Here is a 26,138-nt window from a genome sequence, read left to right as displayed (position 1 = left end):
TATATATATATATATATATATATATATATATATATATATATATATATATATAGCTTTATGGCTTCATATACGATTTGTTCTTAAAGTGGAGAAAGGTGAACAACGGTTGACCTCTGAATATAACGATAAAGAATTTGCGAGATTCCTAATCCATATAGCAGAAATCCATGACAAGATTTTCCAAACGCACCATGTGCTGTTTCTGGTGTGCATCAGCAGCGCCGACACCGTATTCGAAAATTGGCGGAGGACTGGGCGGACTAGTTTATGGGTTTGTATCATAGTGCCTCATCCAGCGGGAACGTGAATGCGTGTGCACTGGCGGATTAATTCATGTAGCGTGTGCTACGGCTGCTCCTTGTCACTCATTCAGTGAGCCGCTTTTTAGGTGCGTTCCCTGTAACGACGAAGGACCAATTCTTACTCACTTTACAATAATCGGAGGATAGCAAGAAAACACTGCATTAGTCCTGAAAACAGCAGCGGTCGCTCACCCAAATCCCTCTACCCATTTCTCACGGAGAGAGATTGCAATGCTTCAAACAAGGGATCTCATCTGGACATTGCTTTTCTTTAGTTATGCAGGTAAGATTAAAATATTATGGAATCTTTTAAAAAGGCACTGAGCGGTTTAACTTTTCAAGCGGTGTCCTACTTGCATCCTTACCGCTCATGGTGCTGATGCAGTTAGGTCTCTTCGGGCTACTCTTAGTACTGTGCGCCAGTGCACTTAGAGAAAGATGTAAATTAGCTGACTGACTTGTGCCGTGGTCTAGTGTTGAATTAATTTCTTGTCATTTGTGAATCAGTGCTTAATATTCTAGCAATGTGCAGACCATTAGGCTTAAGCGCACGGGGTAATTGTCACGGAGGACAGCATCGTGCAACCAATATTCGCCCTGATGTGCTTAATCATCTTATTTGAAATTGATGTCAGAATATATTTCAGTTGTGACTCTGTACATCGTAAAAAATGGCTTACTGAACTTGTACAGTATCTGTACAGGCGTGCTATAACATTTATCGTTGCTCATACGCTCGCTCCGTAAACATTTGGATTACAGGAGAAACAAAAACAACCATCATCTCCTTCGTATCATCAATTCACCAAGTAATCCCTCACAGAAAGAAAGGAAGATATTCTTTTTAATACTCCGTTTCACCAGTACGTGGTTCCAGTGTGACCTGCTAGGGGTTTTAGTGTAGTGGTAGCTGGATGGTTACTAGTGCTGAATAGGCTTCGTGGCAGTTGAAGCCCCATCCAGTATACAGCGCGTCCGATCCGTATCTACATGGATGTGTTGATTTTCCAGCGCACCTCTAAGATTGAGGAATATGAAAAGTTAGGATCGTGTGACTGCATATGTTCACATGGAAGCGATGTTTGCTTTCAAGTATAAATCTTCTACCATGCTGCCTGTTTACAACGTAACCATTAGGGCAAATATGATCTAAATCTCCTTAGGGCAAATTTTAAACGAGTTTTTTTCCCTCGCAAATCAATGTTTCAAAATTCAGTATGACTAAGCTGTTTCGGGACATTCCATAATTGATTTATATTTATATATATTTTTATTATTGCAAGTAGAAAATTCACGCATATCGTTGTCCTCTTCACACATCTTTTTGCTTGGGCGGGAATGAGAAAATGAAGTGCGTGTTATATCTTAGCCCCAGACTCTCTCTCTCTCTCTCTCTCTCTCTCTCTCTCTCTCTCTCTCTCTCTCTCTCTCTCGCTCTCGCTCTATCTATCTATCTATCTATCTATCTATCTATCTATCTATCTATCTATCTATCTATCTATCTATCTATCTATCTATCTATCTATCTATCTATCTATCTATCTCTCCCTGTGGCTCTGCTCTATTAAAGTAATTTGTTAAGTAAATATACAAAAAATCTGATGATATGCTACAATGATGACATAACGGGGTTAACAATGCTCTTGGTAACTATAACGCACCTGCAACTCTCTCTCTCTCTCTCTCTCTCTCTCTCTCTCTCTCTCTCTCTCTCTCCTCTGTCCCCTCTGTCTGTCTTCATTTTTCTTACAGGATGATTGTATTGCTTTGGCATTGTGGGGTGCTGACATGTTAATGTTGACTTGCAGCTGCTGTAGTGCATTGAGAGATGGGGTGGGAGGGTGGGAGAATGAGAGCGAGAGAGAGAGAGAGAGAGAGAGAGAGAGAGAGAGTTGCAGCAGTACAGTCTACGTCTTCACTATGTATTCTGCACATTCATTAGATTCATGTAGACTTTAAGCAGACGGAAGCGACTGAAATTGTACAAATAAACAATTTCAAACAAAATAAAATGTTTAGAAGTGTGTATTATGCAGCCCACCTTGAGAAAAGACTAAAGTTTAAGATTAGTCAACAGTATTGTGGTGTGGGGTGGTGGGTGGTGGAGGAGGGGTGTGTGTGGAAAAAAACAAAACAAGATGGCTCACATCTGGAACTTCAACTTTTGTGGTAAGTTCAAAGGCATTATGAAAACAAAATAGCCTATTTTTGAAAGGAGGGAACAGAAAAAAAAAGAAATAGAGAAAACTATACTGCTCTTCGTCTGCTCTGCAATTGTATGTCTAGCACTAGGCTGGGTATTGCTGGATGATTGTAAAGCCATTGTTCCGGTGAGTTAAAGGGGAATACTACCCAAACATCTCCACTGCTGGGCAGATAGATAACGCTTATTTGCTGGTTTTTGCTCATAGTAATACCTCTTGGAAAGCATGTAGCAGTTCAAAACCTTTTTTTTTTTTTACTTTTACCCTATCAGTCACAAATAACTGAGCCAACTATGAATTAATGCTGAATTTAACTGAATTTATCATCTGAACTGTGCATATTTGTCCTGTAAGGAATGGGGTCCTTTGTGAAGTTTGAAAAGTATACAAGATACTCTAGAGCTACTTTTATATGAGCTGAAAAGATAATTTCTAGCTTTGTGTTTATGTTTTAAGAAATAGATATAACATAATGAGATATCTTTACTGTTTTTGTACAAGTACAAAAAAATTAAATTAAAAAACAGATCACTATAGACTTAGATAAGTGGATGGATAGTTGGATAGTGATAGTAAAACATACTTTGATGGTGATGATGGTATGACCAATTAATTTGGCTGATTTTATTTCATTTGATAACACTATTAAATTATCCTGTATATTGCAACCTACTTACTTTAGAGTCTTTTTTCTCTTTGAATTGTGCTCTGAGTATGTTCTGTGAAGGCCCCAAAATTTTCAGGTGCACCTTCTGGCCTAGCTGGTGCTCCTGCGTCAGTCTAACTGGTTAGCTGATGCCCCTTAGGCTGTTTCAGGCCCTTCTGTCCCTGAACAAAACAGGCATAAGGCAGTGATCATTATTCCTGAACGTATCACCCAAATCATCTTTCCTGTATGGCAGGTTTCTTATCCCCTACTCCAAGTATTCATTTACCTTTCTTATGTACACTCGGGTTTCTGGTGATCACCATGGTTTGTGTACTCTAACAATGCCTGGATGGTGTTACTTCCTTTGTTTCTCCACTGATGTGAGGAGCAGCAACTTCCAGAGCAGTAGCAACACAAATGGAGAAATCAACGAGTCATCCACATTCCTTTTTTATAGATGATAAACCCTGCCTAGAGTCTTTTAGTTGCTTGTGAACAGTCAGAAGCAGGGAGATTTTTAGTTTTTAGTGTGATGCTGCATTGTGAAAACGAAGCAGAGTACAAACTATTTTTAAGTACTGTTACAATCTGTGTGAAAAAAACTGTAATCTCTGAGGTTGGAGGGTTATCTTTATGAACCAGTGAATAGTGTTAAAACATGGTCTTATTTGAACTGTTTCTAATGGTGCAGAATAGGAAATGCAACCTGGTATTACTAATCCATCCTGTTGATTCAAATATTTAATCTTGGATTGCAATTGGTAGATTGAAACATTAACATGCTGCTGGATGCATGGTGAAATCTTATTTAATGAGAGAAAATGTGATTGTCTTGAGAAAAATCATAATTTGTTATGCTTATGATTTGGACAAAGTTCACTGGAAGGCCATATCTGACCTCAGGGTTCTACGTTGCACCACTAAAACTACTAAATGGATTGTGACCATTTCACAGGCCATGAAAAAAAAAACTGCTTGGGGACAGAGTCTTTAAAAGGTTGTGTGTTATTCCAGTGAGCTTTGGCTGTAATGAAGGTGAACTACCATTATGATTATGTTACTTCATTGTACTTGTTGAAACTAGGTGCATATTTTACCGATATGTAATTATTGAAACAAATAAATAGATATATAACATTTAGAAATTGTTAATTTTACAAGTACATGTTTTACATATCACCCTGAAAACATTGAAAGAGAATGATATTTCCAGCAGTATTAGACCACAGGCCTGTGTAAACAAAACCTAACACCCTGGAAAAGTGAACAGGAAGTGAAAATGTGAACTGGTAGAGATTTGACCTTGTTATGCACGATTTTTTATAGTCCTTGTTACAAATGATTACATATCTTTAAATGTTGTTTACACAGTGACTGCATAAAAATACTGTAAACAAGCACAGTAATTGGTATGTGAAGCATATGTTAAAAATGACAAAGCAGAATGTCTTCCAGTTGTTTTCTGGTGTTTTCTACTGCTTGTCATTTGATAAGGATGGGCAGTCTATGCATATTAATCATTCCATGAATGGGCACTCCGGCTGATTTGCATTGTGCTAGCTCAAAAGGCGTCCTATAGAGCTCTGGGTGGAAAAAAAGGAGGGAAAGGGGTTGGGCTTTGTCATGCTGAAAAGCCCCCCCCCATCCTTCAGTGTCCAGGCTGCCTCTGAAAGGCTTTCTCCTCACTGAAGGGAACGGGCCTCCTAAAGTTGTAGGCCGAGAGGCAGCCTCGTAGAGTGCACTAACCCCCCCCCCCCCACACACACACACACACACACACACTCCCCGCCAAACCTAATCTTTTGGTCTCTCTTACCCTGTACCGTACTGTGTACTTCTTACCCTGACTTACTCTCTGAAGGCCCCCCTCTCTGTTTCACTCTGACTCAATCTCTGTCTGTCTGACTGTTACTCTCTCTGTCTTTCCCTCTTGGGCCTGTGGGTGTTGATGTGTTGATGGGAGTTTTGGGGCCGTGATCCTGAGTCCCCTGAATGACTCATCATTCATTGATGTAATATGTAGCAATGGCAGCCAGGTCATCCTGGGGGGTTGATTCCCCCTGCTTAGTGCCTCACTGTGCTTCATTGTGCCACTGGTCAGCTCGTGAGCCTGGTCTGGTTTCACAGTTCAGTGCAGTCTGCCTTTGCATTTCCTTTTCAGAGTTAACCAGTTTGAGGAGCATTGCAGGGCATAGTGTAGGTAATACATTAAAGTCTCTAGATTTTCTCTTGTTTAGATATCTCTTCATACACACAAACCTATTAGTTTAATAAAAATAATATGGCTGCACATGTAAAATGGTGACTGCATTCAGGTGTAATTTTGTGTTGGTATTTTATTCTGCATACAGTTAGCTTTTTGTGTAGATGTTGCATAACTTTATTACTTTGCCCACAGTGATCTACATAATGTATATATTTTTTATTTTCTATGAAGTCCAGTGGGGGCTGCTTAATTTTATTGGACGACAGAATAACATTTTTGGTAAATGCCACACAATTTCAACCAAAAGATCACTAATTAGATTTTTAGATGATTTAACATTTATTTAGAAAGTAAACCAATATGTAGGCTAAAGTACAGTTATAACAGTGTGAGCTGTGTAATGAAAAATATTTTTTACTCTTCTTATGATTGACACAGGCAGTGGGAGGAAGATATAGCCTCTTCTGAGATAAGAGGCCTGCCTGGCCTCATGTTGGGCTTGGAGTACAGGGATTTTCCTATACGTTGTGTGAACTAATGTACAGTTGTATTGTACAACAGAAGTCATAAGATATAATCTGGATATGGTTTCATCCAGAGTTGGGTTGCTTTGCTTCCTCAGGCTAAGGGAGGGAGGAGTTTTGTATGTTGGGAGCAATGTGAAGACAGTCTGACCAGCAGAGCTGTTTGATTGGGTATTTTGCCAGTGCTGGGCAGTAACTTTGCACCTAAGCTTCTAATTTAGCTACATGCATAAAGTTATCCTCCCACCTACTGATGGCAGCAGTGTGCCAAAGCTTTTATTCTGTAGACAAACAATTCCCCAGAAAGACTTCAAACATATTTTCCTGCCAGAATATCTTCCAAAACGTTAAGCCATTTAAAAGATTACACTGCAGCTATATTTATACCCTTAATCAACAGTTAATGTTCATATACTTGTCCTTAGTCTAATATTTCCCACTTGTAATTGACCTATTGAGGGTTTTGAAAGAGGACAATGTGGAAGATAATTGATTCCCTGCAGTCATTATTGTATTTGTAGGGTTGTGTGCAGACCAACCCCTTCCTTGCCCAAATTATGAAAAGAGAAAATTGGATATTATTTATTTATTTTACTATTTATTTATTTTACTATTTATTTTCCCACCTCCCTCACATAGTCTCTCTTTTTCTCTCTTTCACACATTGCCACTGTAGTGGGCTTTATTCATGAAATGAGTACTTTGCTAGAAGGTAGTTATCTAATGTTACATGACTAATGTTTTGTTAACATTAATGTTATTGACATTTCTACACTGAGTTGGTGGTTTTTCATGCTTTACATTTGTAGATTTTTTTTTTTTTGTACCTTGAGAAAACTTCACAGTTTTTCCTTAACTACAGTAAATATACATTCTCTATAATTTTCTTGTTTTGTGTTGGTTCATTGCTGTCTTATTTGTCATTTCTTTCTTTTTTAGAGAGTAATGTTGTGACTGTAACATGAAGTGTCAGGTCTTATTTAAGTGACAGTCTTATTTAATCTGATATTTGTTTTTCACATATTTTATTGTTTATTATGAGACCTTCAATAGCAGCCCAATACTACTTTACAACTCTTTATTCTCTCTCTCTCTCTCTCTCTCTCTCTCTCTCTCTCTCTCTCTCTCTCTCTCTTTCTCTCTAACATATACATGTGAACTGTAGATGACAGTATACCTAAAGAATGTGTTTATTCTGACAGCATGGTATGCAAATAATGTTGTATACATGTAATTCCTCCTCAGATGTTGACACTCTTATTTAGTTCTTAAGTTCAGTCTAGTTGTGAATTCAATCTATGGTAATCACCCAAGCATGTGTGTTCAGGTGACATACGTACTTTTCTTTGAACTATCCAAGGTAGGTTTAAATGTACCCTGACCCATGTTATCAGAGGCTCCACATGGGTCACTGAGCTTTTAATTTGATGTCAGCATCCATTTCTGTAATACCGCGTGGCATTCCCGGAGGAGACAGTGAGGACATGTAATACGTTACGTGTCTGACATGGCAATGGAATGCTACAGGTGCCGGGCGAGCTGGGCTACTGTACCGTGCTGTGTACTTCCACAATCTCCCACTGCAAGCCACGTTTGTTGACATAATGAATTCCTCCCTCGGTCAGCCATCCAGCTGAGGCCAGGCTGCTCGGGGTTGCTTCTCTGATTGCCTCCTCACCTTTCCCCTCCCTGTCAGCCCTTGCACTACCTTGACTTACCACCTCATTCCTTCCACACCATGCCAGCACCCCTGCATGTGCTGTGGCACGGAACACGCAACTCCAACATTTCCGTCGAATGAAGCATGGAAGGACACTGCCATTTCTAACCATTATCCATGAAATATGAGCAAAGAGACCCCCTCTCATCAAAGTGCTGTGGAGGTGATGGCACCGGCATGTATTAGCACATGTCAATAACTTTTGTGCCATTCATTTTGGCCTCAGGCTAAAATCAAGCAACATGCTCCATTGGCCATGCCTTTCGTCTTCTTTCGTGTTTTGCTGAAATGCAGGTGTGGGGCCCAGTGAGAAGCAGATGCCATTAGTGTACACTGTCTTCCAAGGAGTTTAGAGGCTTTAAGTGATTAGAGGCAACAATAGTTTTCTCTGGCTTTATATCTGTAGGACTATGGTGCTCTAACAAAGGTTACGGATTAAGGGCAAAGTGTGTCTGTTTTTTTTTAGTTTGGTCATTTTTCTTACTAGCCTTGATCGCGAAGGTATGAAATTACTTTGCTGTGCTTGAAAATATTGCTGCGGATAAAGCATTTTGAAAGATGTTTTCATAACCAGAGTTCTCATTCCTGAAAATATTCTGTGGGTTATAGTAGCTTGGAAGGCCTCAGTAAGATCAGTACTCACTCAAAGCTCCTGAGTTTGGACATCTGTTTAGGTTTTAAGAACAAAGAGATGTCAAGCCACGGATGACTGATAAGGTTCCTGAGATGGATAACCAGTTGTGACTCAGAGAAGCAATTGCTAAAGTCAGCGAGGTCGCTTCTGTACTCTTTCTATAAAGGTTGTTTACACTACTGTGATTGAAACCCCAAAGCGATTGTGCTGGCAGTAAACAGGTGTGTGAATTTTAGCCAGCCAGATAATGCTTTTGCACTGCTAATCATTCATTAAAAATCCAATTTTCTTTTTCAGTCTAGTCTTAACTGTCAGATGGCACTAAAACTGTATTGCATAGTGTTGCTTCAATGCTTCAAAACCAATGAAGACTTTCAACCATCATGTTATTCAGATACAGTGCCACAGGATATAGTTAGGACATTCTGGGAACAGACTGTTCCTGAGCCCGGCTGGGTGTTGATTTTAATGAGTTGCCGCGTCTCAGCCTCAGTCCAGGTGGAGAAAATCTATCAGGATTGACAACCATTTAGGGTGAAGCCAATGAATGTGGAGCAGATTGCTTTAAAAGGCTGCAGGAGAGTGCTGATCTTAATGGCTCAGAGGTTTCCTCATTTGTTCATCTGTCTGTGACTGGGACAGATGGTGTGGAGTGGGCAAGATGTGGGCTGTGTCAATAGAGTAACAACTGTGAGTGTTATGTTAGTCACCTCCTCTCCACAGTGCTGCCTTCAGCAGAGAGCACCCGAGTTAGTGACACCCTTTTCAGCCCTCGCTGTGCTTTGTTTTGGTGGAGATCATTATAGGGGCACATGAAAAAAATGTCCTACTCTTAAACCCTTATTTTTATTTATTATTACTATGATTGTGTTTGTCTAAAGACCATTGTGTTCCTTTCAATAAAGGTTTAATCTAATTTAGGTCTAGAATTGCTTATTCAGTATACGTCAATAAAATTCGTGCAACCTTTGGAAAGGGCACTTACATGGAAAGGTCCTGAGAATGGATTAGAGGGCATGGTTAGTTTTGTCTGGGACTAGCACTGTTGTGTACACCCTAGAAAAATACATTAGCAGTTTTGTGATAAGGACAGCCTATGGTCTATACCATCGCAGAGGACAGTGTTTGACTCCCACTTCTAGGCAGCTTCCGTAGCCAGTGGATATAGAGTCATCATTAATCATGCTGTCAGAGCTTTGTAGGGCAAATTATAACCAGAGTCATTCCCAAAATGTCAGGGAGAAAGGATGGCTTCCATAAGAAGTGAGCTATCTGGGGGGAGGCCTTGCCCCAGAGTGAGCTGGGGTCTGCAATGGCTGCAGAGAATCAACAGCTCACTGCTGTAGCAGAACCCATGCACATGCAGCACGCTTGACTTCCCAAGGACAGGCCCATTCAAAGGGTTCTCATTAGAAAAGCCTGCTCCCATTGTTTATGGATCTTAATGAGCGTCCCAGCAAACAGGCAGCTGAGCAAAGGGGAGGCAAGCAGACAGCTCAGACATCATGGTCTGGAATAGAGCCATGTCTGCTCTTCCAGAGCACGGCGCCGGGTCTCCTCTTCGCTTTTGTCCTGATCAAGATCCCTCTCTCACTCTCATTACTGTTATTAGGTAAGACAGTTTAGACAGTTTACCCAGGATATGGAAAAGCCCTAATTAGTATTTGGCTTGTATGGCGAGCCACATCCACAGGAGTGCTGCAGGGCATCTTACCGTATTCTCACTGTTCCAAAGGCAAATTTTTAGCATAAGGATGTTGAGAACAACTCTGACACATTGGTCACATTCAGGGTCTTCTGCAGAAATGTATTTATATCTTTGTCCTTTTCTGGGGACAAATGCTGCATGTTTTCAGAGTAGCACGAGGATGAATAGATTTTCAGAGACAACACATTACAAGGCAGCCATGGAAGGATACTTTGCAGCTTGCATTATAATAGGTTTTGTTTTGCTGCCATCTTTTTTTGAATCATTTAGAGGGGTCACGCAAGAACACGACATGTAATCTACATGAACAGTACACAAAGAGTAACCGACCAATCAACCGTTTAACACATGACCTGCATCACAAATGGAGCTTCCTGATCCGTGAGGCTGTGATCACTTTTTAAAGCTCTACTTTATTACAGTGTTTCAAGTCCAGTGAAAATCAGTCCCTCTACATATAATCAGGCTAAATGGTTGAGGCCTTCAACAGAAACCTGTGACCCTGTGTGGGGAAATTCAGTGTAGGCATCGACACAGGAGTTGCGGTCATTAACGGCAGTCATCTGCGAGTGTGTGTAGGTATTGCGTTTCCGGGCAACAGAGTGACAGCTGTGCATTGCTTTGTAATGGAGGCCCATGCAGATGAAAGGCAAGTGTCCTGGGGAGAGACAGAGCAAGCGAGCGAGCGAGTTGGAGTGAGTGCTCGGGGTGTAGCTGCAGCTGGGTTTGAACAACCACATTACTATTCTGTCACTGGGTAGTCTCTTTTGAGGAAAAGAAAATTGGGACTTCCTTTAAGATGTCTCATCCCTTGTCTAGTTTGCATTACCTACAAAGTAAATCTCTTAACAATCTGAATGGCAATGCTGCATCTATTTTATCTGTTGCAAAACTTTGCTGCCTATTCCCCGTACTTGAGCGGATGTCCCTCATTCTGATTGATCTTTATTCCATCTGTGAGTCCTGAAGCACAGTGAGGGATTTTAGTGCTGATAAAATGATTGCATGGTGACAGTGTGGAGCACTGACAGATGGACATGAGCAGGACATCACCGTACTACACACTTCAACCCCTTATTGTGTCTCTGAAAGCATGCTGCATTGTTTGCCAATAGCAGATATGAATCTGTCATTTAGAATGGCTGGCCTTTAATAGACTAGGAGAGGTTCGGTTGAATAAGCACAGAAATACTGCGGGCGTGCACACGGCCTCATTAATTGCTGACCACCTGTTTGCTCATGACATAGTGTGTATGGGAGTTAGGAAGGGCGGGGGAGACAAGAAAAAAATTTTTGCACCGAGTCCACACCCGTCCTTCATTTGACAGTGCCATCAGGTGCATTCACCCCCTCCGGTTGCTAATCAGTATCAAACGAGGCCTATTATCCATGTGCCACTTTAGACACATCAACTGTTCTGGCGTGCATCGAGTGTGCGTGGGTGTGCGCGTGCGTGCGCACGTGCACGTGCATGTAAGTGGTACATGCCTCAGGGGGGAGGGCGTGTGTAGACTGAACTCATGAGTTTATTCACATCATGCATCAAGTTGAGAAGGCAGAAATGGCAGCATACAGTAACACGCACTGTGCCTGTGATGCGGTGCTGGGGTCGATTTTATTATGGTACAGCGACAGCTCTCAAGTGGAAATCTAGTAGGACAGAGAAAAATAGCATACAATATATAGACAGTTGAAAATGTTATTGATTTACCATATGATACCCGAGCAGTCGACATAATTTCATTAGAATCCTGGATAAGAAGCGTCTTAATTCGATAAGAATGAAATGACACACTTGTTGCTAATCTAATTGAAGGGTGAGTCTTTCTGGAAAAAAGATGGAGGAGGGGTGCTTTTTCTGGAACTACCCGAAGCATCCAGTTCCTGTAAAGGACACGGCTGAAATTCAAAGAAGTATTCCCTCTATCTCCTCAGAGTAAATCCCTATAATGGAGGAATTGAGGAATCTGATGGAATATGGTGAACATAAAGCAGTGCTGTGTAGAATGTGTCACCGTACAAGCTCAGACATTACCAGCACCCGCTGCAACAATAAATGGATTATGAAATATCACGGAGCCACTTAACAAAGCAGAATTGAGCATGATAAAGAAACCGAGAAATACCACTGTCCCCAAGGACAGAGCTACCGGTGCCAGCTAAGCCACTGTGGAAGTAGGAGGGGCTGTCACGCGCACATCTCTAGAGTGCCTCCAGAACTGTGTGTGGATGAATAATAAAATGAAATCCTAAAAAATATATAGTGATACCACAGTGTCAGCCAGTCAGTGAGGTGCTCAGTCTGGCGTGGTGATGCACAGGGGGACAAGGGTGGGGTTAGGCAACCCTGCCAGAGCTGGGTGCGGTCCCTGCCTGCCTCTGGGGGCCACTCTCTGGAGGAACGGGGTGGTGGTAGTGCTGGTGGCAGGTGAGGGTGGCAGATGGCCCGGCACCAGCCTGGCGTGTGACTGCTCTCACTGAGACCACTTTAACTGCTCCACTGGGAGCCAGAGGAGACAGTGTCCCTGAGCCACCTCCCCACCCCTGAAGGGGCGGACGTATTCTCACTTACCTCACCTGTGACGATGGGTCTGGCTGGTGTGCTGGGGGGTGAAAGGGGGCAGGGACAGGTAACACAGGGTAGAGCCTAAAAAAAAAAAAAGGAAGATACGTAAACATTTTTTTTCTGCAGTATTTCAGTCATAATTCTGACAGGACACATTTTAGATACCGTGTTGCAAAGTTTCAACAATGGGCATTAACAGGCTTTAAGAAATTAGGCAAAAAACACAAGTAACTAGGGCTTTTTCCATATTCAAATGAGAGTTCTTCCAAACTCACTTCCAAGTGCATGTTTAGAACACCTGTGGAGATGGAGCAAAGCTGAGGAGCTGTGCAGAGACTTATTGGCGCTGGCCACACATTCTGAGTGTGCGCTGAGTTGTCTCATAGGGACAGCACACTCACTCAGGCATTGTTCAGTGGGCTTGTTTGCCATGGCTTCTCACGCTACCTTGTTATTAGAAGATACAATTGGGCCTCAGACTTCAGGCTGGATCACTGACGTCAGACTTTATCTCCAAAGTCCACTCCACAGTGGCAGTCTGTTGCAGCTTGTTCTACTTCCTTGCTGTTGGGAGGTGGTCGTGGTGAGGATGAGGGTGAGGGTGTAGGGAGAGCGGGTTGGTTAAACAAAAAAAATGGGAAGCTTGAACACCACACTAAGGGTCAGAGTAAATCAGGCGAGAAGCTGCTCTCTGTTTCTTTCCTAGGAGAGAGTTTATGAAAACAAGCACACTTTGAGAAGCAAGGGGCAAAAATGTATCATCGCTGTCTCTATTTGCTGACATTTTGTATGGTGTAGCGTACATCTCTTGGCACAGAGATAGCTTTCTGGCATTTCACATTATCGAAGTCTCTGGTTGAGGAGGAGTTTGTGTGATTCTCGGTTCTACTGGGACCTGATGTGATCTTGTCTGGCTTAATGAAACGATTTGCCTTTTTTTCCGCTCTGTGGGAAAGCGTGAGCAATGCTGCTGTCTCGTATGCTGAGGTTGCCTGTAAGTCTGAGGTGAAGGCAGCAGGTTAGACAGAGCAAGGCGGGTCTCTCTCAATCCCTCCTTCATTCCCCCACATCCCAGGAGTGGTGTGCTGCTCGAGCTCTTGTCCCAGCTTCTCTCTCCACTCCTAAAATAGCACCAAGGAGACAACAGAGAAATGTGTCAAGGTTAGACTGAAACAGTTCACTCCCGTGAGGTTATCTAACATGACCACTTTCTGATCTTGGGAAATGTGATAAGTCATTGACTATGGAAACTAAGCAGTGGAATTCATGCGTGGGCTTCAGACGAGAGTTAAACTCCTTATACTGAAATGAGTCATCTCCACTCCTAATGTCTCTCTGTTTCAAGGTGGCCATTGTGTTCACAGTAGTGCATCATGCCTCATTAACAGTACAGAGCCACAAGTTTGTTATGCCACAAATGTGTGTTTAGAATTGAAGATTTCCTAGAAATATAGATTGGCTTTTTTTGTTGTGTCATGTGGGATAATGGTTTGAGGTGGGATTCCATTTGCATGTCTGACCTCAATATCTTGCGCACTCTTGAAAAATAGCTGCTTTCTCATTGTATCCACAGTTGCTTTTACACATCAACTGCAAGGCTCAGGATTGGGGGGCACATATGGTCTTTTGGCCAGTTTGTCGAACAGTGTGCAAAAGTAGCAGCTGTTGGCTGGATTTATTTTAACCCTGGCCCCCTGATTGCATTTCAGAAAGGGGCTAGGTTCTAAAAAGCTAAACCAGTGAACAAAGCACTGCTGCTTTGTATCTTTATGTGCTCCAGACGATATAAAACACTTTCAGGAGGTACTGCTTTATTCTGTTGTTTTGGCTATGCAATTGAATTTTTCTTTTCCCTTGTTGAAAGTGATAAGTTTAAACCATAGCTGTGGCTTAATAAGACTGGAGGCTTCTGTGCTGTTCTATATTCATTAGCACTTTTGCAGAACCACGTATAAATGTTAAAATCCCAAGATATGTAACTCTTCACCTCTGAAGGGCTCTAGTAACTTCAAAACATTCCTCCCACAAATGTTCAAACATGGTTACATTCATTATCTGTAAATTCAGAGGATATGGAGTGTTTGCCATCAGGTTTTGCCCAAGGTGCCCATCTCAGGTTCCTCTTCTCCTCTGAGGTGGTGTTTGGGCTCCAGTCCACTGGGCGGGCTGTCGGGGGGTGGCTGGGGCTCTGCGGGGGGTCACACTGGATTGCCTCCCCACCAGTAATGCCATTTTCGTGGCTCTTGCTCTTTTAAGACCAGTTGTATTTGGAGTTTCAGAGCTGTGGCTTCTGGGTTCTTCCAGCACATGAATGAACTACAGTGCTCTCTATTATCCTCAGTTGAAAGGAATGCCACTATTTAACGTTTCATGCTCACCAAGCAGAAATAATACAGAACATTATTTATTTACGTTGTGAATAGGATAACACTCTGAGAAGCTTTGAACCACTTGTAGCAGCAGACAGTGTTCTGTGTGTGCTGCTCGGGAATCTTACACTAATAGCTCTTTTTTCACAAAGCAGACTGCTGGAACCAGTGGCATGAGTGCTTCATAGGCCTAGAAGCACAAGACCATAGGCTTTGTCATCCATTTTACATTAGAAACAGCTCTTACCCTACATTGCTCCCTATAACCTATTCCCAATACTACAAATGCCATGCTTTCTATTTCAGATAACATCATCTAATAATCCAGGTTCCTCTGCCACTTCATACCCCAAATAGGAACAGAAGAGTTTTTAGTACAGAAACCAATGACCAATTTTTAAGGAGAAAACAAATAAATGAGACCCTGAATCATTCTGGCATGATTTCACTTGGTCTACTCCCATGGCCTATAGTCTCGGACGACTTTGGTAGCCGTGATACTGTTTCTGCAGTTTCTGATTTAAATGATTCAATGGAATGTCTAAAGCTATTGTGTTTTTGTATTTCTTTAGGTTGATGCCAGTTATATGCAAAATACTTGACTCAGGGGTCAGGGGTCCCCTTGAACCTCAGGATGCTGGAGTGGGTAGAATAGAATGGTTTGTTTGTCTTGGCGTGTATAAGCACACAAAGTTCATATTAAAAAATGTCACTTAGCAATGTAAAACTGGGGAGTTTGTATTAAGAGTGGGAGTGTAGCTCAGCAGTGGTTGGTGGTCTGTGCCATATATCTTGTGTGTTTATGATCGTAGCCTGGACGTGCAGTGGGAGGACTTTGCTCATGTAGTTACGATGGAGGGGATAAAGTTGCAGACAGGAATGTTTAGAAGACTAAGGTATATTTGTGCAGTGTGTTTGGAGACTGAACTTTAATTACTCTCTCCATTTGTGTTACTTTCTTTTTGTTTTGCTGGATTTTTTTTCCCCATGATATACAAAATAGTCAAGGCCAAAAGTCTTATTTCTGATTTTCACTGGTATTTTCCACTTACTCAAATGTATGTACATTACAAGCCTACTGGTTCAGCTGGGAATAATATGGGATTTCTTATGTAGTTATCATGCCTCCTACCACTACATTTATATATCAGATGTTATTTTGTTTATATCTAAAGCTTATTTCTGGACTGGTTCTTCCCAGATCTGGCCCTGTCCTGACGATAGCCAATTATAGAAATGTACTTTTAAAGTCTACAGTCCTTTTTTAAGAATCCTAATGTTGCTGAAAACCTTGCTCTCAAAGAAGGAGATTGTTAGAGTCATCTTACTGGACTTTGGCATGTTAACATAATTCATGTTTCCCCTTTGATTCGTGCACTGCTCTTGAAGGATCTATGGTGGAACTATATCTCCTCTGTGGCATGCATATCTTACACCCCTGAACTTTAACAGTTGTCGTGTTTAAGGGGGATAAGGATGCCTTTGAGAGGCAAGACTACAAGGCCACTATTGAGAGGCCTAAGGAAGCAAATGGAAAGGACAGTCCTGATGCAGCTGTTGGTGAGACTGCTATTGGTTGCCAATGGCTGCGCAGGCCAAGGGGGGGGGGGGGTCTACTTGGCCATATTCGCCCTGATTGTTCACATTTTTGGCTTCAGTAGCTTTTCATTTTCACCCTCTGCTTATGGCTACCCCAGCACTGTCGCACATTGTCCTTAGCACTGCCACTGCAAGACAAAGCGGTACCTATGGCCTCTGAGGGACACAATAGCTCAACTCAACCTGAATGCTCTTTTCTTTTCTCTTGTTCAGTGTATTGGAGCGAAACTAGTTTGGATTTGGATTTAATCCCTACAGTCCCTGCCAAAGTAATTATTCAACTTGAAGTGAACATCTCTGTTATATATTCTGGTATGAAAATCGATTGTCTCTTCACTGTACCTGCCAAGCCTTTTCTAGGTATTTCTTTTATGTACTCTTAATTCTGCATTTTACATTCAGTTGCTTTGTTTTCTGGATTAGTTCATATTCTGGATTATTTTTCCGCATCTGCAATGAAGCATTTTTGGCCCAGAATTTCTTTTCCATCACCAGTGGCAAAAACCCATAAACAAAATTAGATTTTTTTTCTCACTACTTGTTGTTGTGTGATTTGATACAATGCCTTTATAGACCTGGAGTTACTTTTAGAAAATACATAACTACAAAGTTCTGGGTTTTTTAGGGCTACAAAATGAGCTAAATACTGAAACACCTGCTGTGCAGTCCAAAATGACTGACCAATTAGATTTAATTTCACTTTGATGGCAGCCCTCTGCTTCCTCTCAGTGCCGTCAGTTCTCAGCTGGGTAAGGATGCGTGAAGGCAAAAAAAAAACACTGCCTGAACTTTCTTTGCCCCACTGTTAATCAGTGTGACCGCTGTTTGACTTCAACTGGATGTGGCGTCTGGTGTTGTGGAACTTGGCTGCCATGATGGGGCATTCCAGTAAATATCCACATTTTGATATGTTGCTTTAAACTATCAAATGAGATGGCACAGCACCTCTCACACACTAAGACCCAGCATCGAGCGGATTGGTTGAGGCACCCCAGTGGCTTCATTTCTCACACACAAACAAGTGTGGAAACACACAGTTTCACTTTTTCTCCCCAAGATTAAAATCTCTTTATTAAAGTTAAAGTACCCAGCTGCCTTTATGCATTCTGCAGGCCTGTTTAAATGGAAAATCGAATGACAGCATTGCATCTGATGCATTTTAAATTACACGATACGTTCCCTCCTTGTTAGGTCTTTTGGTTGGCACATTCTGACGAGATGCTGTAATGAATAATAGGTTTGGGAGTCTGTTCAGCACTTTAGACTACATCTATCAGTTTATGCTTGCTATTGCTTGCAGTCGTCTGACTTTCCTTGGCCATCAGCAGCAGGGTCTCTGTAAACACTTCCAATGTGCTCTGAGCAGAACTACCCTATAAAGCACAAACATGGGCTTACTGTTTTGGTGCTGCTAAACAGTGTGTTTTTTCTTTCTCAGTTTCAATTTCAATTGTGGTGCCACAGAAGCATTATGTTCTCTATACATCCTGTGTAGAAAACAACATTATAAAATTATTTATTTTATAAAGTTAGGTTTATTATAGAGGAGTACAGATTGAAAAGTCACAGCAGCTTGGATTAATGTTAAGAACTGGTGGTCATTTTTAGTCAGCTCAGCAGTGCAATGCATGAAACAGTAAGCACATCTCCAGATCATGATCCTCGAAGTTATTCGACAGTGCTCAGATGATTGGACTGGTGTGTAAAGTCATGGAACTGATATTTAGCACATGAAGAAGGGATTTAAATATCTGCTCTATCCCATTAAATTCACTCACCAGAAAACATCTGCTGAACATGTCTATTTCAGTCCACGGTTATTTAAGCATGGGTCATCTTAAATAGAAGATGGGGAAAAAAAGACTTCAAAAAGACTTAAGATTTGTAATAAGCTCCATACACGATAACACATTGCTTTTCAGTTGGATTGCAAATATATAGATTATTTAAATAATGTATTAAAAAATAAAATGACTGTCTTATATCCTGATGTTAGCCAGGCATTAGTTTGTGTATGTGTGCAAGTTTAGGTCTTTTAACCTTAGTTCTTGCGTCCCTGGAGAGCCCTGTGTCAAGCAGCCTGGATAGCTGATGAGTTACTACTGTATGCACATGTTCTGTGATCCAGCAGGCCTCACGTCGACTCCCTCTTGAAATCACATTTCAAGAGAACTTGTAGGATTTCTGAGTGATTAGATTAGCAGTTGAATCTCTGCATGGCCATTGTCTTCCTGTGAAGGATAAGAAGTCCTCTTAACATGAATAAATAACCCTTAGTTATTCCTAATTAGACCATGAAGCTCTCAGCTTTCGGGGTGGGGTGCGTGCCTCTGAACATATTAAAAAATTTAAGCATACTTATATTAACAGCAGTTACTTGAGCTGATGGCTCAATTTGAAAGACTTAATGAGGAAATTATTTAACTTGCGTCATTTAAAAGTGTCTGTTGGTCTCTGTAATGGCCTTGTTTTTGGATGGGCTTGAAGCTGATTCCAGTGGCAAGACTCTGGCTGTTACATGTCCTTATCTTTTAATGAAGAGCATGGCAACATCAGAATCGCCATTGTTGTTGTGGTCCTCTGTTGATGCGTCAAGCTGCTCTTCTTGGATAGAACCAACGAACAAAAGTACCTCAAAGCGACCTGCTACTTAGAGGGCTACTTCCTCAAGGAGGTGAATTTGAATGCATCACACTGCTCAAAGCCCTGGGGGGCACCTTGTCTCACTCTCTGGTTGACATCACACTCACTCATCAAGCTTTGCCCACTCAAAGCACCATAAAGGATAACATGTTAAGCCCTCCAGTGGGATGGGTGTGTGAGTGTGTCAGTGCCACTGAATCAATGCGCTAGCTACTCATTCAGCGTTCAGCGGAGACTCATAGGCCCATTGATCAAACTCATCTCAGCCCGAATTCAGAATTATCTGCATGACAACTGACCTTGCTGTAAAAGATACCATCAAAAAAAAATTTTAAATTAAATTAAATTAAGTTGAAATGTAATCAGGAGCTCATCACCACTCACCATCCCTCCCAGCCCTGCGTCTAGCTGGTTGACCTCGACATCTGGAGACTTTTATTACCCTTTGCTTTTATTGTTATTTAAAGCATTATTGAAATCTGCTAGTGTAAAAGAAGTTGAATGGCACAATTGATTGCATTCGTGAGTGGTAGGCTGTAAAGCCGGTCACGTGTGGAATCACAGGTGATGTTTTCTTTAGCAGGGGCCCTCTGTGCCATGGAGACTAGCGCGGGATCAGTAGCATGCTTTGGGTTTTACTGCCTGGGGTTCAGCAGGCTCTTTTATTTATAGTGTACTTGGTGCAAATCATAAGAGAGAACATCTGTAACTCATTGAGACAAAGATGATGGAAGCCTTTAAGTCTACGAGACATCACACACATGCTAACCTCCCCTTTATGCTCAGAGTGTGAACCCTTCTGACCAGGTTGGTGCTAATGACCATTCAACTTTTCCCATGCTACTGTAGCCCCCAAACAAACAAACAACAAGCAAACAACAACAAAAAAACAATATGTTTAAAAAAATTTAGGCTTATATTGGAGGTTTATGTTTGTGTGCAGTTCAGTTTGTATGTTGCAAACAGAAATGATCAGACCATAGGGCATTGGCCCAGTTGGAGAAAGGTGTGAATTAAAGGGAATGTGACTCAGCAGTGGTTTGCACTGGGGGAATTTCCTGGCAGCACCTCATTCATTGGTTTCTAGATTCTTTGGAGAGGCAGATTTTCCATATCAGATAGCCCCGGAAAACCATGGCCTGGGAGAGACAGCTGTTGGGTTGCAGATCATGCAGATGTGTGTGAGCTATCATAGATGCATCATAGCCTCACAGAACCCCAATTCTGCAGTATAGAGCAGATAAGGTTGCTTTTGATGTGTTGGAGAATTCAGGATGTCGGATAAACCTGTCATAAAAACTTGGCACAGAGGTTGACGAAATCTTCCGGGACTAATCTGCAGGTGCTACTTAATTCATCTTTACCTGAGTTTACATGGCACATATTCAAGGTAAAGTGCTTGTTGTTGAAAAGCCTCTAGCTCCATTACTGCTGGGAACCCTTCTTTTCTTTTTCCCAGGAACAGTTATCAAACATGTCTTTAATAAAAAGCTATGTTGCACAGAGCAAAATCACTCAGAAAATTGCCTCCTTAAAGTGCTGGAGCGACAGGGTGCAGTGCATCAGGCCACCTCATCGCAGGGCGCCAGAGTTTTGCTGTCTGCCAGCTCGGCTTGTTTTGTCATGGTGCATTGTTAGTCACCGGGACGGACATCGGGCCATAAAGCCTGCTCCTGTAGACAGGGCGAGGCCTGACAGGATGGGTGTGGCCAAGTGGAAGCATTATCAGAAGAGGTTTTGGAATCACTGTGCATAATACTTGACAGGTGACTGATGACAATCACAGCTATCCTTCTGCAGACACGGGAAGATGTATGCCTCGTTGTGGCAAGCAAGATGCTGAGTGCCCGTGTTTTTCAGATGATGTATAGCGATGGCTTACTGTGGGTATTTTCTCCTTTTTTTTACTTATTCAGTATGGGGTATTGACAAAGCCTGTCTGGGTTGCCTCCTGTAGGCTAGCAGTGGGGTATTGTGCATGGTCCCTCCCTCACTTTGTAATTCGGTATTGGGCTAGTGTTGACATAAGCTCCATCACTGTAAGCCAAGCTCCTCAACTAAACAAACTATAGAAGAGAGGAGCGAGAGTTGCTTTCATCTACTGCAGAAACTAGGGGTTCGTTTTGCCCTCCCAAATATTTGGTAAATTTGAAACTGCTGTGGTGTGCTTTCTCTGGTTGTTCGATCCTTGTATGTTTGACAGAGTAAAACAGGCTCATCGTTTCCTTTATGTGAAGATGAACAGAAGAGGCATGCAAAACAGTAGAGGAACCAGGTGTCAGGCTGAGCAATGGCAGTTTTCAAAGTTCAAGCACCTCAAGTTAGAAGTTATCCAGTGTTATATCAGTGTTGTCTAAGTGCTTAATGCCTCATATAACTGTGAATCATAAGGGCTGTATCTCAGACACTTCATGAAATTATCATCAAACATCATCTTTGTGTTTTGCATCTGGATATCAGAACTAGAATGGACAGAAGGCATTTTTGGAACCTTCTGTTTGTGCGTCTAATGTTCTAATAATATTATTGGAGAAATTCACAAAATAGCTGCAGGATTATATGTTCATATGTTCTCTAATATGGACCACCAGGTATTTGATTGAAAGTGGTGTGGGTGGAAGTTGGATTTTTATGAAGTGGAATATCTACTTAAAGTGCACATGAGCTTTGGTTGTATCCTTGAAATTATTTGTCGCAATGACATGATCAGTCCCAGGATGCACAGTGTGAAGCTAAGGATTTATGGTCATGGTAAATGTGAAGAGTATTGAAACCAAGAATGAATAAGATGAAGTGTGTCCATTAGGCTGCTGGCAGGGTGTTAAATGAATTGTTTTCTTTGCTTCAGCTGAAGGGTGGAATTCATTGGCATATTAAAACTCCTTGCATTACCATAATGGCCAAGCTATTGAAATATTGGGACCCATTGGAGATATTGTGGTAAATATTTTGCAGAATGACGCCTCGAGGTAACTGAAATGAAATGAAGCTACAGTATACAGGTCATTTTCAGACATGCAATATTTCATGTTTTCTCCTTGGCATGCTTACAGATTGCATAGCATGTTTTCATTTAGATAATGGTGATAAGGAAATTAGAGTCAGAAATGATGGTATCGACATGACATATATAGCTAGTGAGCTCTATAAAATTAGCATGATTGGTTACTTATTAATTAACTTATTAACCATCGAGACCTTGTTAAAAGCATGGCGTTAAAGTCTACCTCAGAATATCCCTGATGGTATTTAGGTGGGTTATGTTACATAGCTCACATCTGTGAGGAGTACAAAGCACTTACCTCACGCTGCATTAAAGGTACATCCTATCAGTGAAGACAGGAGTGGAGAACATCCTGGGCAGTATTAAACAGCAAGCTTTCCTTTCAGAATATGACCTTCAACCGCATAAACCTGTTAGTCCGCTTAACGCCGGTGGAACTCTTTCGTCTGCTTTTACTTTTGTCTTCCACATCTTTGGTTAATGAAGGTGTTCATATTTCAGAATTTTTTTTACAGCCCTGCGGTGGTGGTGGTTTTTTTTTTTTTTTTTTTTTTAAACCCAGCATTCATAAATTATCGAAGTGCTAGAATGAGCCTGGTGTTGTGTTCTCAGAAGCAGCGTGGACTGAAACCAGTAGAGCGCTGCCAGTCTCTCCTCATGCCCTATAGCATGCTCATTTACTCAGTAATGAGCTGCTGATTACTCGTTCCATTTTCCCTTGTTCTGATCTTAATGTGTTAGCTCATTCTTAGTCAGTACGGAGATGACACCACTCATTATGGGAAGATGCAGGCTGTACATCATTATTATACTTTGGCCATTGTTGTCCTTTCACATTTTAGCTGGCAAAGTGATGGGTAAAGCAGTGTTGAGCTGTGTAGAACAAGAGCCTGGACATGATTTTGAAATCATGAGAGAAAGCTACAGGAATAAAAAAGTCATAGAATCCTGGACTCTTTTCCAACGGGCATGTTTTCTGTTAAGATGGTTCTTTTTGGTTGTCAAGGCTGAAACAGTGGTGATGTTGAACTTTCTCATCTCTCAGGCTTTCGTTTGCAGCTTTTATCTGTAGTGTAGGCAAACTGCTCAAAAGGGTGGCGTGGTGTCGGCATCTGACAAAAAGACAGAGATGGCAGATTTAGAGTAGTCCCACATCTCTTCTGTAGAAAACAGAAAATAGTTCACTCTAAATTTATAGGCCAGTCCTAAGTGGAACTTTAATAAAACAGAGTCTCTGTGGTTTTCTTTGTTTGCTGTTTCAGTAAGGCAGTGCCTGCTTTGGCAGCATGTGATGGTAATATCCTGGTATGTTTGTAGCAGTGTTATGAGTACACTTCTTAGCTCTCCTATTGTTGCCTGAATGCATGTTTCTGAAAGCTATTTTAGAGCTGTTGTCCAAGATGGCAAAACAGAGGTCCTGTGAGTGTGTGTTTGTGTTTGTGGTTGTGTACGAGTGGGTGGGTAGTTGTGTGGGGGAGCAGATTTAAATTAAGAGTAATTTTACTTTGTTGGATATAGTTTAGTTGAATTATGTTTTTATCCTTTACTTTATCTGACAAATGGTGAAATTCAACAGATATGTTTCATCTAGTTATCCTGCCAAAAGTTATTTTACAAACAATAATCATTTTTTCATGTGAGTTGGGATGCTGATAGTCACTGGAACTGTCAGGTTGAAGCATGCCAGGTTGATTTTGTAGCAACTGTTCTGTCACAGTTGGAAAGCTTCAGGACATCAGCAATCCCACAGTTGGAAAAAAAAAACCCACTAGTATGTTCCACCCCAGTTAGGGCTCGACATATGGTGGCCTATTTTGAGTGAAGATGATCGAACATGCAACAAGCAGACGTAATTGTGCTCCAAGTCACACTTCTGCAGCTGTCGTGGAGAAGTGGAGTGAAACGTGCCCTGTGACCATAAACTCCAAGACAGAGGGCATGTCCCTAGAGTAAATCCTAGCCAGGACCAGCTGAATACAGGGAGCTGGTGGTGGAGGTACAGCTTGTGCTACTGTAACTCAGTCCTCAGCACACAAAGTCAGGAGACCAGAGAGGGAGAGAGTGGGAGAGAGAGAGGGAGAGAGGCTGAGTAAGCGAGTGAGCTGAGGTTAGGGCAGCTAGAGAGCTCTTTCATCTTGATTCAAGGTTCTCGCCTCCATTTTGTGTGAATGGAGAGTTGCTCCCAGCTACAACAGGGCCATGTTTCTCAAATACAGCAGAAATCATTCTGAGGACTTGACTTTTGAATAGGTGCTCTATCTGCATGCTCGAGCATTGTTCAGACCAATGAAAGATATGAAAGATCAGAGAACTGTGTTGATTTTCCCTCTCTATGGCCCTAGAGCAATGTCGGGTCACGCTGGCAGCACAGAAATGTCAAGCACAGTTTGGAATTCACATTCCGAGTCCAAACCTCTGCGTGACTCTGTGTTTACACATCGCATTTTGCCATTTCCTTCATATCTCCAATTCCTTTTAATCTGGTAACCACATTTTCCCCTGATAAACGGTCTCCTTGCTAAGGGCTTTGGGCTTTAAGCAGACATCATGTATCCAGGATGGGGTAGTTCTAAGGCGTTTAAGAGGTGCATAGACACGCTGACTTTCCCTGCCCATGCATCCCATTTAGCTCCCTTCCCTCCCGTGCCCTTTGGCTTCTTGCATATTCTGTACGGCTGTACTAATTACGACCCTAGCACAGGGGTCACACACATGATGTTCTCACATGCACTTACTGCCCCTTTTACATTCATGAGAGTCCTTCACTTCCCTCATGCTTGGTGACTGACTGCTGGGGCTCTTTCTGTGCATTCTTTCCATGCACCCGCCTAGCAAAGGCCCGGGGCCCAAGCATTCATCCAAACCTCATTAGATGCTGAATGAGTGAGTGTTCTTCTCCCACGTTGGCTGGAGGTCTCCTGTGTGGTCCACGATGGGGGGTGGGCGGGTGGGCGAGTGTTCTCGCTTATCTGCTTAAGTCGCTTCTTGCGAATTATATTTTGGTCGATGGAAAAATGGACCGGTGGGAGGCCGTGTTATTTATAAAAGGGGCCGGTATGGAAACACCTGTCACATGTTTTTATGGGTCCCCAGACACTGCTTCCTGTGCAGCACTGTCATGGACACCACGAGGCCTGAACCGGTGGCACGATGCTGACCCACCTCATTCATTTTCACGCCTACTTCTCTGATCGCTGCATGACCCAGCGCTGACAGGACGCCATGTAAACTGAGAGAGTGCTAATCTTTTAAGCTAACACAAATTCAATTACCACCAGCAAACATGCTGATACCTTAGCTGCCTGCCGTTGGCCACCACTGGAAAGTGTAGGTCGGCCATGGCAGCAAATTTCCCAAAAATTTGTAGGACACACACTTTTTCGTCTCTCTGTATGACGCAGTCATTCTGCCCATCCTTTTAATCAGTACTGTACTGAATGTGATTAACTTTGGTGGAGAGCTGCCTGCTTCTGTTTCACCTTTATTATTGCACAGTGTGATTTATTGCCACGAGCACACTCATGAAATCTGTCTCCTTGAGATGGCTCAGAGAGTGAAACAAAACAGGCTTTTTCATTTCCTGTAGGCTAGTGTTATGGCGGCATGATGCGTAAGACTTTTGCAGTGCGATGTTTTCCTGGTGACCTTCTCTCAAGGAGCAGATTGATTTATTTGCTTGTTCTTTTCTTTCTTTTTTTGGTGCTGCTTTCTTGAATTGGTGTGGGTTTCCGAACTCCTTCTGACTACTTTTATCATCATGGTTGCCTATAAAGGTAAGAGCACTTTTCTTTGTCAGTAAAACACAGCTAAAGGTTTAGCACCATGTTGTCAAATTAAAACTTCTTAAATACATGTTCCTCTATCCTTAAATGTCTAACACACACACGCACGCGCACACACACACACACACACACACACACACACACACACACACACACACACACACACACAGACGCACAGACCCAGGAGTCATAAATTTTACGAGCGTTCAGAGTTTTGTTTCCATCGTA

General features: G+C 42.0%; 1 protein-coding gene across 12 annotated transcripts in view; it reads left to right on the top strand.

Moving 5' to 3' along the window:
• The first annotated feature begins 312 nt into the window (after nucleotides 1-312).
• ncam1a (neural cell adhesion molecule 1a) overlaps nucleotides 313-26,138 on the top strand; it is a 147,490-nt gene continuing 121,664 nt past the window's right edge. For 3 of the 12 annotated variants that reach the window (XM_035526758.2, XM_081720188.1, XM_035526757.2), the window contains exon 1: nucleotides 316-585. In XM_035526758.2, coding sequence (XP_035382651.1) covers nucleotides 534-585 — 52 coding nt within the window. In that variant the 5' untranslated portion in view covers nucleotides 316-533. Of the gene's footprint in view, nucleotides 586-25,870; nucleotides 25,902-26,138 lie in introns of those variants that run through there. The other 9 variants (XM_035526761.2, XM_081720195.1, XM_081720190.1 and 6 more) reach the window with 8 other exon arrangements.

The sequence above is a fragment of the Electrophorus electricus genome, chromosome 8 (genome assembly GCF_041902795.1).
Source record: "Electrophorus electricus isolate QZ-2024a chromosome 8, ASM4190279v1, whole genome shotgun sequence".
NCBI classification, from domain to species: domain Eukaryota; kingdom Metazoa; phylum Chordata; class Actinopteri; order Gymnotiformes; family Gymnotidae; genus Electrophorus; species Electrophorus electricus.
Note: the sequence above shows the minus strand (reverse complement) of the source record. Positions and strands in the feature narration are given on the sequence as shown.